The sequence below is a fragment of the Priapulus caudatus genome, unplaced genomic scaffold (assembly GCF_000485595.1).
Source record: "Priapulus caudatus unplaced genomic scaffold, Priapulus_caudatus-5.0.1 Scaffold900, whole genome shotgun sequence".
NCBI lineage: Eukaryota > Metazoa > Priapulida > Priapulimorpha > Priapulimorphida > Priapulidae > Priapulus > Priapulus caudatus.
Window position 1 is genome coordinate 74,573 of NW_014577961.1, and position 16,959 is coordinate 91,531.

At 40.1% G+C, this 16,959-nt stretch overlaps 3 protein-coding genes across 7 annotated transcripts in view; 2 read left to right on the forward strand and 1 right to left on the reverse strand.

Annotated features, from left to right (window-relative positions):
• The window catches only part of LOC106814293 (small subunit processome component 20 homolog), a gene marked incomplete in the record, with an annotated part of 30,948 nt that extends 29,205 nt beyond the window's left edge, over positions 1-1,743 (forward strand). The window contains 1 exon segment of the mRNA XM_014818593.1: positions 1,360-1,743. Within this exon segment, the coding sequence (XP_014674079.1) occupies positions 1,360-1,512 (153 nt within the window).
• An 83-nt stretch (positions 1,744-1,826) lies between these two features.
• On the reverse strand, positions 1,827-6,911 carry LOC106814292 (McKusick-Kaufman/Bardet-Biedl syndromes putative chaperonin-like). Its single transcript, XM_014818592.1, has 8 exons — positions 6,731-6,911; positions 5,614-5,805; positions 4,450-5,192; positions 4,167-4,346; positions 3,796-3,880; positions 3,004-3,182; positions 2,552-2,665; positions 1,827-2,317 (listed from the first exon to the last, which is right to left on the reverse strand). The coding sequence occupies exons 3-8, from the start codon at positions 5,176-5,178 to the stop codon at positions 1,868-1,870; spliced, it is 1,737 nt and encodes a 578-aa protein (XP_014674078.1). The 5' UTR covers positions 5,179-5,192; positions 5,614-5,805; positions 6,731-6,911; the 3' UTR covers positions 1,827-1,867.
• A 209-nt stretch (positions 6,912-7,120) lies between these two features.
• LOC106814291 (transmembrane protein 9-like) lies at positions 7,121-14,261 on the forward strand. 5 transcript variants are annotated; one of them, XM_014818588.1, is made up of 7 exons: positions 7,121-7,224; positions 8,570-8,682; positions 8,931-9,051; positions 9,541-9,672; positions 12,005-12,067; positions 13,523-13,698; positions 13,929-14,261. In XM_014818588.1, the coding sequence occupies exons 1-6, from the start codon at positions 7,153-7,155 to the stop codon at positions 13,658-13,660; spliced, it is 639 nt and encodes a 212-aa protein (XP_014674074.1). In that variant the 5' UTR covers positions 7,121-7,152; the 3' UTR covers positions 13,661-13,698; positions 13,929-14,261. The 5 variants fall into 5 exon arrangements, with proteins under 5 accessions (XP_014674074.1, XP_014674073.1, XP_014674075.1 ...); XM_014818587.1 differs by having other exon boundaries at positions 13,523-14,261; XM_014818589.1 differs by having other exon boundaries at positions 9,541-9,663; positions 13,523-14,261.
• Positions 14,262-16,959: the final 2,698 nt, after the last annotated feature.

Below are 16,959 nucleotides of genomic sequence, written 5' to 3' on the forward strand. Positions count from 1 at the left end.
CGAGCAGCACCTCGGCGAACGGGTCGAGCATCTCACGGTCGGCCGCGACGGCGCGCTCGCGCTTCAGGCTGAGCAGCAGCAGCTGCAGGCCGAACTCGACAAGCACGTGCGCATTGGTGGCGGCGGCGGTTGCGGTTGGCACGCCGCGTGCCGCGGCCAGGGGGCGCCGCGCAGCAGCGCGCGTTCACCGGCTGCAGCCGCTTGTCCGGCGGCCAGCTCTCTCGAGCTGCCGTGTCTTCTTTGCGGCGCTGATCCGGGACAGGCTCTCGCTGGAGAGCGCGTGAGCGCACTGCAGTATGTGGGACAGCGGCATCGCGTGTTGTCGACCAGGCGAGCGCGATCCGCGATAGAACGTCCTGAACCTCTTGACGACCTTGTGCTCTTGGCCTCGTCCAAGACCTACGTTAAGAGACAACGCTAATAGTACGAGAGAATGACGTTAATTGAGATCACGAGAAAAAATGAAGTCGAGATAGAATAAAATGATAAATAACAATATTGATTGTAAATTAGTGAAGCAAATGAAAATGAAAATTATGATAAAATTCAAAATTTAAAGAAAAATTCGCATCGTCCAAGACCTACGTTACAAGAACAACGTTAATTGAGATGGGAAAATGATAGGAAATGAGGAAGGAATTATAGAGAATTATAGGGAATTATAGATTAAAGGAATAATATGGCCATTGATTATGCAATGTTGACAATGCTAGAGTAACTGGCACCTTGTGTAGTTAATAAGTACATTACCTATAGCCAAACGCGTATTAGCTTGTTCAATATCACTGCTGGTTACTAAGAAATGTCTATTTGAAAATCCGCAGTCGAAGAAATGTTTACAGTTTACCGTTTCACTTTCAAATTAGCTGCCTGCATGACACGAAGTATTTGCTAGTCTAGTACTGGAGAAATTAGCGTTTGGATGCGCATTGTGAGCCTTCAATATTGTTTTAGATTCTTCAATACAGAAATTTGACTGGAATATTTTATTGCTTTTATTTGCGCGATAAGCGAAAACCAAAAAACCGAAGTGTGTATATTTTTATGTAAAAAAATTCGTGGATTGCAGCCAGTCTGCCTTACATTAACTTGAATAATGTTGAGAAAGCAATCGCTTTGAGGATTTTTAACAGGATGGAAAGTAGTTAATCATTTGAAATTCCCCTGAGCTTGAGCTGAATTGTAATGTCATGCTGTCAATCATTATTTATTTCTCCTGTTTCATGTTTCATAATATGTGGCACTTGTTTTTTTTTCATATTGGCGATCCAGTGTTCCCCATTTAGTTGTTCCCGTTTCATCTGCAATAACGTGTGCATATTTTGTTTGTAAAACATTTCGTTTGCATTTCACTTCTAGGTAATCACAGATCCCCAGGCAGCAGTTAGGAAAAAGATCAAGAGAAATCTCAAGAAGCAGGACAACAGAAAGAGAAAGATAGAAACGAAGAGACCTGGCAAGAAAATAAACAAAAGAAAGAAACTGTCAGAAATGGCCATACAAATGGATTGAAGAGAGACTTTAGGAAGGTAAAAATTACCAATCTGCGATACTTTTTCATGTCCTGAATATATGGTTTACTAATGTCAAGTTTGTAAATAACATTTAATGTGTTATAAGCTTAGCATAAATGTTTTCTGTAGTTATACAAGAACCTTAATTTTCCGATGAGCAAGTATTTTCGTGATTTTCTCGAGGAACGAAATGTTGCTTTTTAACGGTACTGTTTGTTATATTGTTGCAGTTGATCGTGAGATATGCAAAAGGACTTTGTTTTAAACCCTTGTAGCAAAAACAGAATGTATTGTAAAGTAACAGTCTTCATATAAATTGCAATTGACAAAACAAGATTGTCGTGTTTAGTTTATTATGTGATAATATTTCCAATGGATAGAATCATGCTGGCGGTATCCGCGGCTAACCTAAAGGCACTGCTCTTTGCTGTTTGCAAATCAACGTGCATATCTTTCTCCACCTCCTTTCTCGTTTCCTCATTACCGAAACCATGCGCACTTGTTTTAGAGTAGATGTCGCCAGAGTATCCCAAGTCGGTGAAATCACCTCCTACGTCTGTCACGTCAGAGTGACTCATCAGTTTACATGCACAACGATGGTCAGCATCAGTGGCAGTGGTAGTGTTGTCTGCCTGTCCTGCCGTCCAGTGGTGCCCGTGTACTGAGTCCGTCTGGTGTTCATGGCTTTCTACTGTTACCCTAGCAACTGCTTCCAGGCTTTTTGTGAACGCTGCACACAGTGTCAGAATCTGGGCGTGGCTGCATCGAAGCTCTTTCGAGTATTCGCCAGTTTTTCCATTCATCTATAAACATGACAGAGTGAAATTATGAAACATACGCCCTCATGCATAATTACATTACAGGTAAGATCACGTGATTACGTAGACTCTATAACTTTTACATATTAGCTCTTTTATAACGGTTCATACCCATGAACGAATAAAATTATTTTTATATACTTTTTATTCCGAAGTCATTGAGATTTTTAGCTACGACCAGCAAATATAATCTTATCGTGGTTGACCTATCATCTCTACCTGATTCCTTATGAGAGTGGCAAGGTGTGTTTCAAGACAACCACCACCCACCAAAACTGCACTACTGTCAGGCAGCAACTGGTACAGTGTGTGGTGCACCGTATCCAAAACAACCTAGAAATACGTGTTAGAAACAAAAATTCAAGTTAATAATAAACTCATTTTTGTTAACATCGTAGCTCTGCCATGATTTTCATTCTGATTTTTAAATATTTTACATTTACAATGTGTGATTGACTGTATCCAAAACAATCTGGGGGAAATATGTAAGAAAACTCAAAACTAGTTTAGCTAAAATTCAAGATCTGCAAAAATTTAACTATTCTTAAATAACACTTAACAACAGTAACGTTTATCGTTTATAAAAAAAAATTTAAGTTTTAATATAAATTTAATTTTAGTCTAATTTTTGTGTTATTGACAAGATATTAGTTGACAAGATATTGATTTACCTTTAATTCTTCTAATGCTTCCTCCTGCAAGTTGCATATCACTAAAGTCTGCACACGCGTTCCATTAGCTGTCAGGTGCAGATAGCTTCGGTCCCTCTGAACCACGTGTTCAATATTATTGAGGTAACCATAGCAACAGTTGGGATTACCAGGATGAAGAGAGCTGATCAGTGAGCCACCTGCAAGTGAAATCATCGACATGTATAAGTAGACCAGAACTCAGGGTTCACAAGCTGCTGACTGAAATACGAGGAAACGGCACATAAAATTGTTAAAGATTTCTGCAAAATAGGAGTAGCTGTAGCTTCTTGATTGGTGCGTGCTACACATGTATGCATTTCTCGCTAATCTGACACAGTTAGATGCAGCTTGTAGAATGGCATGAGCGACCGTCCGTCCGTCAACAATATGGGCACAAATCTAAATGGCTTGACGTACAGTGGTGATATTCATGATGTGGGCGGGGGGAATCCGAAAAGACAGTGGGATGTCGAATCACTCTATCTCTCTCTCCTTTTATCCCTACCACCCTCCTCTCTCTCTCTCTCGCTCACACACACACTCATGATATCGCTATCTACCCCCTCTCTCCGTCTCTCTCCCCTCTTGTTCCTCTATCATGTGAGAACTGTTGTTCTGTGGCACTAGCATGGCTGAGACGCGAAATTACGGGAAGGCACATTTCAGCTATGACTTTCTAACGTCCCATTCTTCTCGCTTTAGCACTGGCACAGACAGTCAGATGAGCACTGTCACTCTGCGGCACTTCATTGCATGTATACATTCACTGACCTGTTAGTGTCTCCATACCATGTATGTAGCGTATAGACAACCTTTCTAATGCGTAAACGCCTCTTTCTTCTAGATATTCCTTTACCTGAAAATGCCAGGTATATTAAGCATATAAAAGTACATGCAATATGTTGCCAAATTTCATGATTTCAGTGAGGAACTTATATGGTAACCTCTAATGACCATAACATCAATACAGACAAATTATGACAACGTATGAAATTTTAGGAAAAACTTACATAGTGTACAATACTGAGTCCATGCACTCAAATACAATTTTGTAACCGATACACTTTACGATACACAATACCGACCGATACGTAACATGTAGTCAGAGTATTCTTCTATGTGTTATGTACAAGTCTGTTTACCGAGATGTGGATGACCTTTTGACATGAAACCAGTCCGATTCCATCGTCAATCAGACGATCCATCAGTTCCTTGATGTGAGCAACAACAACTTGCTCCTTGGAGAGATTGCGGCCAAGCTTGTACTCTACGCTATAAAACTGATCGCTATCTCCCGCAAGCGAAGTGCTGAACACTGCAACCTGCAAATCGTAAAAGCATTCTTTAGCTGTGCAACACTGGTTTCTGCACAATGCGTAAAAATGAACACGGAATCGATTGTACGGCTGTTAATTCCAACCCGACCTTGATTCGACCTTCCGGCGTCAACTTCCACTGCCAGGTGGATGGCACGTCGTGGCATATCTCCGGAGCTTCGACTAGCAGGCCATCCAGCGAGTGCGTGTCGCTGGCAGACTTGCCATCTACGCAGCAGAAGATGACGCAGCCGTCAGTGGCTGCCGTCGATCCCCCCTCAGGTAGGCTGCGCAAAAACACTCGCACCATCAACAGTGCGAGCTCCTTTCTCTCCTTTCCGTCTAAGATGCAAGCCGGCTTGCTCTCGATTAATGTCTCCACTACAGCTAACACCTCTCGCAGGTGACTAAAGTCCAGTGCCAGTCGGCAGCTGCACGCCGCTGCTTTCTCCAGGTGATCCAAACAGAGCTGGCAAGCTTTGCGCACGAACGCGCTGCATAACATCTGATTCAGACCAGTGTTTGTCATGTCCAGCACTAGCTGTGAGGTGAGTAGGCATGCAAACAGCCCAAAGTCGCTGTACAACTGCAGGTGTGCCTGAACGGCTGCAAACAGCAGCTGAACTATTGGATGAGGTCGAGGCAGGTTGGCGATTAGTCGCCGTGACGACGTTGTGACGGTCATGTGACAGCCCGCCTTGACCTGAATCACTTTCAGCTTTCCGTGAGGGCCGTAACATGACTTCACAAGGGTATTCAGAGATAGTAATTCTTCACGTATGTCAGTGCTACTCAACGCTTGCCATTTTATGTCCGGCTTTGATTCATCTAATTCCATTGCAGTTCTTTATTCTGTAAAATGACCGCAAAAACAAAATTTACGTCTCTGTTCTTTGGAATATGTTGCCTTTGAAGAGATATTATGCACAAGTGCTATGTTGAAACTGCTCTTCAAATTATAACTTGTATGGCCTTCAATTACTACATAAATCATTATGCCCTGTACAATTGCTTGTTTCCTTTCAAATGCTCGCAATTTAAAGGGTGTGACTGTTATCTTTCAGGGTACAGCTATATAATTAATAGATATAATCCTGTGTGTATATGATGATTTTGCAAACTGCAATGAATGACATTAAACTAAATATAATTTTTTCACTCCTATTAAAAACAGAAATGTAGCATTTAAGGTAAGCAACTACAATAACATGCAATGTGAAAATAAAAATATCATCTGCCTCAATAACGATAACATTTTTATAATATATAACACCTTAGAGTCTACTGTTCTGCAGAGGTCACGTCAGGGTTACTCTCATGTTCCTTGTGTTTCTTTACTTCATTATATATATCAATGACCGGTAGAGGGCGCTTGCGCTCTTTAGGTACAAACATTTCTACGTCCTGTAGTTCGTTCCAACCCCAGTGCAACAAGCCAAGACCAGGAACCATCACAAACCAGAACCTATATTCAACATAAGACAAAATAATCATGTCAAACATTGATATTGGAGGTGTTTCACATCTTTGAATGGATTGGTGGTATAATGGCATTCACTACATTACATCAAATAAAAACAAAAATCATTATCAAGAACACTCAACAAATATTTATATATGACATTATACTTTCATAGTCATATTTATACCATGCACTATCTCTGGTATAAACCCTTATTGCTTATGTACCTACGCTCACTATATACCTTTATATTTGCATACAAAACCTACACATCTTATTTACAAGTGGTAGCAAGGCTTTATAATTTCACGCTAGAAGTACCTATATATTTACAGCTGAATCCAGAACCCTATGTAAGACCCCTAAACGTAACCCTATCTATAACCATAATCTCGAATCTAGCTTATACATAACTTCAACCCCAAACATAATGATATTCATAACCAAAATCCTATGCCCATAATTGAAATCAAATGGTCTTGGCAAAGGATCAACAGTGTGGATATTCTTCCGAGCATCGGAAACTCGTTCGGTCGCGAAATTTACATTTGAATTATGATACAGATTACAGTTATTCAAGGGATAGCGGATCACACTAACACTTATATTAATTCCTGCAAAATGCCTGCATGTGCTTTCAATTAGCAAACATTCAAACGGTAACATTCGTTTTTACCAGGCTCGTTTACTTTTGATTAAAAAATTAAAATGCAAACTTTTGATCCGCGGTATACCTTATCTTATCATGATCCGTTATCCCTTGAACTTTGAAGGCTTCATGATTCGTAAATGTAATGAAGCAGTGTCTGTGTTAGTCCGAGCCGACGCAGACCCCAGTAATGGGTAAACCCGCACCCTCAGATTAGCAAAGCGGAGTTTACGTCTGCATTTGCGGAGTGACTGTCACTGTGTAGTCTGCGATAAATACCTGTATTTTGACCAAATTTGCCGGAAGCCAGCCATGTTTCTGTCCTAACTCAACAACTTGTTGGAAACTTCTGTAAATTGCTATGTAAAGCGCATATATGTATTTACTTTATATTGCAACCCACATACTAAATTGACATGAGAAGTCGGCAATGTTGTCTCCTTGATGGAGGTTGACATGTTTGCCTGACTTAAATACACGATAAATAATTCACATCAAACACCAAATATAAATTTCTAGTTTGATATTAAAAAGTATTAAATAAACAGGCTGAAGTTAAGACTTTAGTTTATTAATTTATAAGATTGAGTCATAAGATTGAGTATTATTTTTTAACGTAAAAGTCGTATTTATCGGCATGATACAAATTTTCTTACCAGTAGACGGCAGCACAATACCATTTATTTTTCTTTGGCAACATCATGTGTAAAATATACTTATATATTTGTTGTAGTTTACTAATTTTGGCGGTAAACTTATTGGAACATGTTAATGTAAGTGATATTATACGTTTATAGCATTCCTGTTTAGCACAATGTGGCATATAAATTAATTTCTTAGGGTTGGCAACGTCAATTGCACAACTACTGTCAGTGTCACAAGTTCTGACTACTCCGCACTCGGTCTACTGTCGCCAAGCCCACACTCGCTGACTCGGTCATTGATTGAGTCAATAAAGTTGTTCTTCTTATACTTATACAACACGCAACACAGTACTTAACGGTACAAGTAGCGTTTACACACCCATGTCGTGAGTTTGGTTAGGGTTAGGGTTAGGGTTAGGGTTAGGGTTTTTAAACCTGGGGTTGTCAAATAGGAATGGGCCGTACTTAACCACACACGTGACACAGGTTCACGGTTCAGACTCCAGACTCTGCTCAAAACTTGCCAGCTAAATGATGAGCATTTCCAGCAAGTAGTTCAAACTTCAAGTTGCCTGGATCCTGTCTTAAACACAAAAACAGCAGACCGGTCACCATGGCTACACCACTTGAAAGAATGGCACAAATACACGACAAGACCAATCTCACTTTTCATGAACGACAACAGTGTACCGCAATTCAGTTTAGATGCTCCTTTGCAACACACAATTTTACCGAACGCACACCACTGTGCGCAAACGAATGAGAAAGATAGAGCAAGTCGGAAAGCGTGAGCGCCAAATTTGCACAAGGCTTGCTTTGTATCACATCAGAGGAAAAATACACAAACAATCGCTTTCATTCTGGTATCTATGTGTAACTCTTGCTGTGATTTTCACCCTATTGCTAGCCTTCTTACTGTTATGAGTCTGGGCAGCTTAAAGGATTTATTACGAGATTCTTGCTCAGAAACACTCAATTCGAAAAAACTCTAGCAAAATATAGTCTCACCTCACGGTAGATATATTACTGATTACACCAACTTGTAAAATACTAAGATTTTATGCAGTTATATACGATATGAACCCATCGTAACACTGAAATTTTATTGTGCCGGGACACTGTCAAAATGGGTAAACTTGTAAATTGTAGGTAACAAAATTGGAAACACATGCATTTGAGAGAGATGTATATCTCTATGGGAGATAGGTGGTGCTATTAGCGGGTCCAAGACAGTACGGGCTCTTGTTCTAGATTACAGCAAACTATCAAGTTTTCCAAACTAGTTCGAAACTTGCATGTTTTGGTGAATACGAAGATTCTAAGACATTTTACACATTACTCTAGACAATTGCTGTTACTCAAGCATTAACGGTAGGTATCGTAAATGTGACAAAAACGCCAGATTTTGCTCGAGAATATGGCTTTAAGCCAATTATTGCATTGAAGTCTGACAATGAATATTGATATGTTTCAGGCAAGTGAGGAGGAGAGCCGGTGTAAGTGCGTTTGCCCTAGTCCAACTATTGTAAATGGCACGGAAACTAACAAGACAGTGTACACAGTAACGAAAATCCCTGCAGAAGAATGGTAACTACCAGCAGCTATATATTATGTTATAATTACTCTGTAATGTAATCCCCATATATCAGGGTATTAATTTTTTATGACACTGAAAGTGTGAGGTTTGCTAACTAAATCATCTTTATTTCTACTATATACTATAATCAATCGTATGCTGATTAAATTGCATAATGTTGTCACTAGCATAATTATTGCATATATTATTATTTAGATTTTGTTTGTAATTAAAGTGTTTTAAATCGTTTGTTTTATAGTAAATGTGGCATAGTCGTGGAGATGGTTCCAGAGCTGCATGCATCAGTCGGTGATAAAGTTAATGAATTTTGTCCAAGATGTGAGTGCAAGTTTGAGAGCAGAAACCCAACAACTATAAAGGTAATAAAGGAGAAAGTAATGAAATAAGAATTGGGTGAAAATAATTGTTGGTTGGCTTGATGTGTTTTATTTTTGAAACTACAAACGTTATGTATTTTTCAAGGATTTTAACTGCATAAAGTGTAAACTAAATTTGTATATAATCTCACTGAAATGAATATTGCATTCTTTTAAAATTATTAGGTATGAAAATGTGTCAGTGTGTTGTGCACAGTTAAATACTTTCATAGTGCAATTCTAAACAATGGCAGCACAACTACTGACCATTGTGCAACTGGTATTGTAACATAGTGGCTGAATAATCACATAAATGTAATGATAAATTACAAAAATAATACGGCTGTGTTCGTGTAATTAGTTATGTGATGAACATGCCTTTACAATATAGTATATGTTGTAACTTGTATAAATACATTCATTAGTCTGTTAGTATGCAAATGATCTGCCATCTGCACAGAAGTGATGTGTACATATTTCTGACGCTTGCAGGTTGTTATCATTATCATTATATGCATCCTGTCCTTCCTTCTGATATACATGCTCTTCTTGCTGTGTCTGGATCCACTGATGACAAAGAGGGGAATTCGCTACAGCCAGCAGCAAAATGAGGAGGTGAATTTGGTAATTATTTGGCTTGGCTTTGTGGCGTGAATAGTTGCACCAGTGCTTTATCTGTATTTGAATGGATCTCTCCACTGCTTGTCTAGATTGAAGTCACTTGCAAGGCTTGCAAGAGGGTTTGCCATTCAATTGTGTGCCAGGTGGCTGCTTTCCCTGTCTAAACAAATTCTCACGACTGATTTATTACTAATGATTCATGTGATTCACACTAACTATTACTAAAATTAGTTTATGCATGAAACTAACACATCAAAATGAATGGTTAACCACGTGCTAAGTGCCGATAGTTTACTATTAAAGGAATATCACGGTCTGTAAACTTTGCTACTTGATCTTTTCCATAACTTACGCTTAGTTAATTCATTAGTGCAAAGGCATAAATTCAATTTGAGTGCATTGCTACCCCAGCATGCTAAATGTAATCATGGCACATCATTTACAAATGTGATACCCATATACATTGTAAACAGTAAATCTTGATTTTAGCATAAAAGTCGTGGTGCACGATAAGGGAATGGCACATACAGCCATAATTCCTGATCATCAACACTGATATGTAGTATCCAAATGATGAGCAATAGCTGATGCCACAGCGTGAAATAGTAGCAACACAATCACGACTAGCTGTTACTGATTTCATGGGTTACTATAGCTTGGAAAGCCCGTTCTATAGTTACAGGTGCAATGTACCTTCACCAGCTATTAGAACACTGGACAGGTTTAGCATAAGTTATGCTACTACAAGATGCCATTTACCTGTAGCCACCATTTGTGAAAGGGAATTTTTCTACATGTAAAGGGTTAGGAGGGGCTGATTCAGCTGTCATAAGCTGCCAGTACAGTGTGGCCCTGGCTGCAAGCGTGCATGGTAAACCAGCCAGCAGGCTAGGATTACCAGCACCGTGCATGTACATACATACATACATACTATGAGTTAATGAGACAAACATACATACATACATACATATGTACATACATCCATACATACGCACAAACACACACCCACACACACACAACACACGCAAACATGCGAACACGCACACTCACACGCACACTCACACGCACACGCACACGCACACGCGCACACACACACACACATACACACATGTAGATGTGAGGCCTGTAAGTAGGCCTGTAAAGCCTCGTAATTCCTATAAGGTCCTCATAGTTCTGGTGATCTCCATAACATCCTTAATTTTGAGGGAATTCTAATATATTTTCCTACGTTTTGTTATTGTTTAGTTCTTTTATGTTATGTGCTGAAATGCATTTTGTGTAAAGCTAAAGCTGTCAGGTTGTAATGGTGGTCATGGTGGTGGGATATGCTTGAGCAGTGGACATCTTCACACCTAAAATACTTTAGATTTAAATACAACAGGGTGACCCGTATATATATTTTATGGAAATTCTCTATGTTTTCACAGACTTTCGTTGTTTCCACCAATTAATTGTTTCTAAATTATGCCCTGAAGTCGATTGCAGAGCAAATACAAATATGTGCATTTGTGGTGCAACTGCTGCGAGCCGGTCGGTGGTGGTGGTGGTGGTGGTGGTCAATCAATTGTGGTGGTGGTGGTGGTCAATCAATCGTGGTGGTGGTGGTGGTGGTGGTGGTGGTGGTGGTGGTGGTGGTGGTGGTGGTGGTGGTGATTAATCAATCGCGGTGGTGGTGGTGGTGGTGGTGTTGGTGGTGAGGCTTCAGTGTTACTGTTATACTGAATAACATCATAATATATGGTGTAACAGCATCAACAACGAAACAAACTATATTCGCATCCAAATGCATTTTTTTATGCAATCATGGCCTCTTACTTGGGCTCGTAGGGTCTATGTCCTCCTGACCTCTGTTTGACCTGGCTCGTTTAGCTGTTTCTGACTAACCCTAACCCTAACCCTAACCCTATATATATTATATATTATATATATATATATATATTAGTCAGAAATAGCTAAACGAGCCAGGTCAAACAGAGGTCGGGGGACATAGACCTTATCTGCCTTACTTGGCCTACGTACCCTGCATAATCTGGGCTTTCATGCCTTTGGCCCACTTTCCATTTTCAGGTGCAAATGGTGTCACATGTTTTTTCTGTAAAGTAATGACGCCTAGCCAGTTTACTTAGCATGGTAAGGTGTTTAGCACAAGTTGAGGGCAAAGGCCTGTGTGAATCGAGTGGGTCTGTTAATAATTCCATAGGACTTGCGCGTGTGCTACGCAGTTGAGCTAGATTATAGTTGATTTAATTTGAGATCGTCTAAGCAAGTTAAATTTGCCCGTGCAGGATTATTAACGTATCCAGTGGTGGTGAAACTAAACACGTCTTTTATACAGCATGATTCTGATGTCCGCGACCTTGACATAGACTTTTATGGTGTTGATAATAATGAAAATCTGGTAAGTAGGTTCGTGTATGATTGGTTTAACAGTACGCGTGTTAACTGCATATCAACTAGGTGTGCATGTTGCTAACTGCTACTAAAACTAACAAACGTATGCGTGCATATAGTGTGATTGATCGTCATATATGTGTTCTAACCACAAAATGTTATATGTGTGTGCATACGTAGCATTGATAACAGTCTAAACAGATTCTGCATAATTTTAATGAATTTTTTCATTTTCACTTGTATATATCTAATAAATTGCTGCTAACTAAAGCCTGGCGCACATTGCCGAACATTTTCCTGAACAAATGTTTGTCCGAACAAATGTTTTTGTCTGGCAATGTGCGGGTGGACAATTGCTGAGCGCACATTGCCGAACATTTTGCAGCGAACAATCTCGTGGCGCCGTCTAGTAGCTGTGTTGTAAAGAGTCACGTGATCGGCGCATGATTGGGCAAAAAAATTATGTGACCACATATTGTGCTGCTATTGGTTACTACTTTACAAATGTTCCTAGAATTGTTCGACATTCAGCGCACATTGACGAACATTCGACGAACAATGTTCGAGATATCAAACATTTCCGATCTTCAGAAACATTGTTCGGAACAAATGTTCGGCACCTTTTTTCACCGCACGTTGCCGAACATATCATGGAACATTGCTACGATAATGTTTTTGAGCAAAATGTTCGGCAATGTGCGCCGGGCTTAACGTGTTTTGTGGGTTGTTGAAGTAAATATGTTAGTGTGATACAATCCGTTTTGTTGGAGTCATTGTGGTGTCAGTATAGGATTGCTGTCTGTTATAACCAGTAAATGTTTTAAACCTGGTATAGGTCATAATGTGGTCAGGGAAAAAGCGAGTGAGATAGATAGTGAGAGTGAAAAAGAGAGAAAGAGTGAGAGAGAGTGAGAGTGAGAGAAAGAGAGAGCTTCAGAGTGAGAGAGAGAGAAAGAGAGAGGGAGAGAGATCGAGTGTGTGTGTGAGAGAGAGAAAGAGAGAGAGAAAGAGAGAGATAGAGAGAGAGAGAGAGAGAGAGAGAGAGAGAAGGGTCAGAGTAGGAGTTAGAGTGGGAGAGAAGGGTCAGAGTAGGAGAGAAGGGGAGTGTGTTGTGCGTGTGTGCTTGCATGTGTTTCTATGTGAGGGTGCAATTGTGCACGTGCCTTTTAAGTTTGCCTACGTGTGTGAATGCGTGAAACAGAGATAGAGAGACATAGAACAAGAGAGAGAGAGAGCGAGAGAGAGAAATTAGAAAGATACAGAGTGTGAGAGAGTGAGAGAGAGACAGAAAAGAAAAGAAAAAGAGAGAGATTCTAATGGGAATAGGGGGAGGAGAAAGACAGCACGAACGAGAGAGAGGGGAGAGAGTGTGTTGATTAGAGTTGGAGAGGAAAAGTTTGAGAGAGGTGATGAGAGCCTGCTAGAGTATGGCAGAAGTTGTTAACTCTGACATTGCTCACAGGACGAGCCGGAGAGGGTGTGCCGTCGTCCGCGCCCCGACACAGTTCTTAATCGCGTCGGCAACCAGAAGGAGCGTTGGAAGTCACAAGTGCAGGAGCAACGGCGCAACGTCTTCGACCGGCATTCAATGCTGAACTAACCACGCCGAGTCGCCGCCGATAGAGGAAAGAAATATCCGTGAGCGTTCTCTGTCAGCGTATAAAAAAGTGGTCACGTTCCCGTTCAGCAGTTTACTGATTTTGTGTGAAGCGATGAATCCACCGGTGTTGTAAATAGGGTGGATGGCGAGGAAATCGTCCTCACCTATATGTATGTTACCTGTATGTTCCTCATGAATGTTTGCGTTGAAGATGCTTGTGCTTAACTTACTTGTCACATACAATAGCCTTTCCTGTTCTTTTTTGCAGTGTTTAAAAATTTCATGACGTTATGCAGGGCGTTATCATCGTTATCTCTTGCTCAGTGGTTGAGAATCTGCAATTCCGAGGAACCTTGCTTAGTATCTTGCTTATCAGTAGCCCCTAAGCGTGATCTTACGTGTTGGGCTGATAAGTTTGGGGTAAATATACCTGTAGGTACTGTCTTTCACATTAGTGTGGTTAGATAACCGTGTTTGAAAATTTGATCGCAAGATTTTACTAGGAAAGTTTGAGTGGTAATTTATTTAACTACATTACATGTTTATTGCATCAGCTAACGTGTCATTAAAGGTGACTTTTCCTACACTGTCACATATCAATGTAAAATCTTTGCTTGTGGCATGTGTTTAAAATGAGCTAATATAGATGAAAATAAGAAATGGAAGTGGAATGATTGATTCTTCATATCAAAATTAAATGCATGAAGTGTAGCATATCATCAGGAGTAAATAATAATATTATTATATTAATTTTATTTATAATATATAATATTATAATAGATTATTATTATTCTATAGACTATAGATCTATTAGATATTATCTAATAGACTATTATTATACACTCCTGATATCATGGTGCCCATATATAATTGGTAATTTATTTTATGAGCTAATACAATAATTGTTCAATTATTGTTCTCTTTCGTTTGACACTTCATGGAACCAAGTTTAAATCTGGGTATAAGTTAAATACGTTATTCTGATAATAAATCACCAATGTTCATCCAAAAATTATTGCACGTTAGTTTGTTATATGCTTTTGAAGAGTGGAAATTTAGCCCCTTTCCAAAACAGTCAAATTCTGCCAATAGCATGGCTCTGAGAAGCTTGAACCAATCACAGGGTTCCATTCCAACGTAATGGCAGTCCCACGATTTGTTGTTGTAATAACGACGAATCTCTCTCTATATATATCTATATGTATCTATATATATCTATATGTATAATAATTATATATAGATCAGTGGTAATAACCATAGACGAAGAATAACAAGACACGACACTGCGTTATCGGGGTGTCTAGTGGCGCCACCTTGTGTTAGGTGACTCCTGTTGAAACTCTAATTTGTAACAATGGAGGTTGCTCTGATATCAATGAAAATTTTATAATTATGAAAGTGCTATTGACAACCATCTTTAGAAAAACTTAATAAAACTCGAAATACCTCTCCGTATTCCTTTCTCCGCTTCTTATGTCTTTCCTTTATTCACCTCGTTCTTGTCCTCACTATTTTCCTTCTGTCACTCTCCTCCACACGGTCTATCTCACTTTCTCACGCTGTCGCCCAATCTCTCTCCGTGCTCCTGGGTAGTCGTGATATATATATATATATATATATATATATATATATATATATCATTCTCTTTGTCTATACAGGGTTCGTAGCTGAATTTACGCCTATAATACACGCGCACGTGTGCGTGCGACCATACCCGCGTGTGCGCGTCCGTTAGTGTGTATGTGTGTTTGTGTGACTGTAAAAACGCGTATTATAGCCGTATAATCATATTTTGTGCTTTGGGGGTGAAAAAATTGAGGCTGAAAACAAGGCATTTGCCTGGCTAACTTTTCACCGTGCACTGATGCCGTGGACGATACTATCTGCGAGAGGGGGAAGGAAATACTGATGGGAAGGGATCGAGTGAGAGGGGAGGCGGAAGGGAAGAGGAGAGAAAGGAGGGAGGGGCAGAAGGGGGGAGGAATGCAGACGGAGATGTGCACACGCATGCGCAGACAAATGCACGTACGGCACGTACGGAACACACGCATGCACGCACGGATGCACATATTCCTTCTAATATAGTTACTTCTCTCGCCTTGTCGCTGACCCTCTCCTTCTCCGTGACTCACTCTCTCTCTCTCTCGCAATATTTCTCTTCACGCACGCACGCACGTACACACACACACGCACGCACGCACGCACACACACACACACACACACACACACACACACAGCAAACGCCCGGGCTCTCGTTCTGCTCTTTCTCTTTCACGCATAACAACATGATACTAGTTTGTTTGGATGAAAATCCTCCCCCACAATGGCACCCTAACTCCCGCTCCTCCCCTCCCCGCTCCCGCCCCCTTTCTCACGCGTCTCCCCGCCCCTTCTCATCCCGTCTGCCCGTCCGCGCCGTTCTCCTCCGTAGCCATCCACCGCACACCTGTGCCCCTCTTCCAATAATGTACACGCGACTTTGATCACATTGCACATTTATATGCGATCCCATTGTAAATGTTGTGTGTAACCCGGAACGAATTATCTAAATGTATTATAATACTCTAAAAAAGCGTATTTAACGCTAGCAGTGGAATTAATATAATTACAGTACCATATACAGGAACAACATTTATACTGGATAAGATTGGTAAAGGTTGGCACGTGAAATTCTCATCCTACACTTCGATGTATTATTTAAATAATGTTAGGCAGTCCGACTTTGGATCAAATATGGACATCCTCTCGCCATTTATCCGGTAGAAATAATTTCATATGCGCAACATTGTGATATCTAGGTGGACGCCGACGCCATTATTGCAAATACACTACATCGAAAGTGTAGGATGGGAATTTCACGGCCCAAACCGTACCAATCTTATCCAGTAAATGTTATTGTGTATAGGTACTGCTGGTAATTATATTAATTTCGCACTACGTAGGTACAGCAAGCTAAAAGCGGAACGTCGTTAAATACGTTTTAGAGTGTTATATATATCTTTAATAACTGGCATTTAACGGTTCCCACACATAACATACAATGTGGCGGCAGTAATGAATATATTTCTACGGCGATAGATGACGCGAGAATGTCATAGATTGATCATATGCGCCTGCTACAATTATTGAAAGACATATCATCGAAGTGTTAGGATGGGAAATTTCACTCGGCCAACCATCTTATCCGATCTTATCCAGTAAATGTTGTATTTGTAATATTACTCGGTAATTAATATTAATACGTCTTTAGAGTACATGAATAATACACCTTTAATAACGTGCATTTTAAAGCGTTACCA

Bases quoted from the DNA above. Each gene is read 5' to 3' on its own strand.
- LOC106814291 (XM_014818587.1), top strand. From the start codon at position 7,153: ATGTGTAAAATATACTTATATATTTGTTGTAGTTTACTAATTTTGGCG. The intron at 9,052-9,540 runs GTAATAAAGGAG...TGACGCTTGCAG, and splicing joins GAAACCCAACAACTATAAAG to GTTGTTATCATTATCATTAT. The intron at 9,673-12,004 runs GTAATTATTTGG...TCTTTTATACAG, and splicing joins AAAATGAGGAGGTGAATTTG to CATGATTCTGATGTCCGCGA.
- LOC106814292 (XM_014818592.1), bottom strand. From the start codon at position 5,178: ATGGAATTAGATGAATCAAAGCCGGACATAAAATGGCAAGCGTTGAGT. The intron at 4,347-4,449 runs GTCGGGTTGGAA...TACGATTTGCAG, and splicing joins CGCCGGAAGGTCGAATCAAG to GTTGCAGTGTTCAGCACTTC. The intron at 3,881-4,166 runs GTAAACAGACTT...TGGCATTTTCAG, and splicing joins AAAAGGTCATCCACATCTCG to GTAAAGGAATATCTAGAAGA.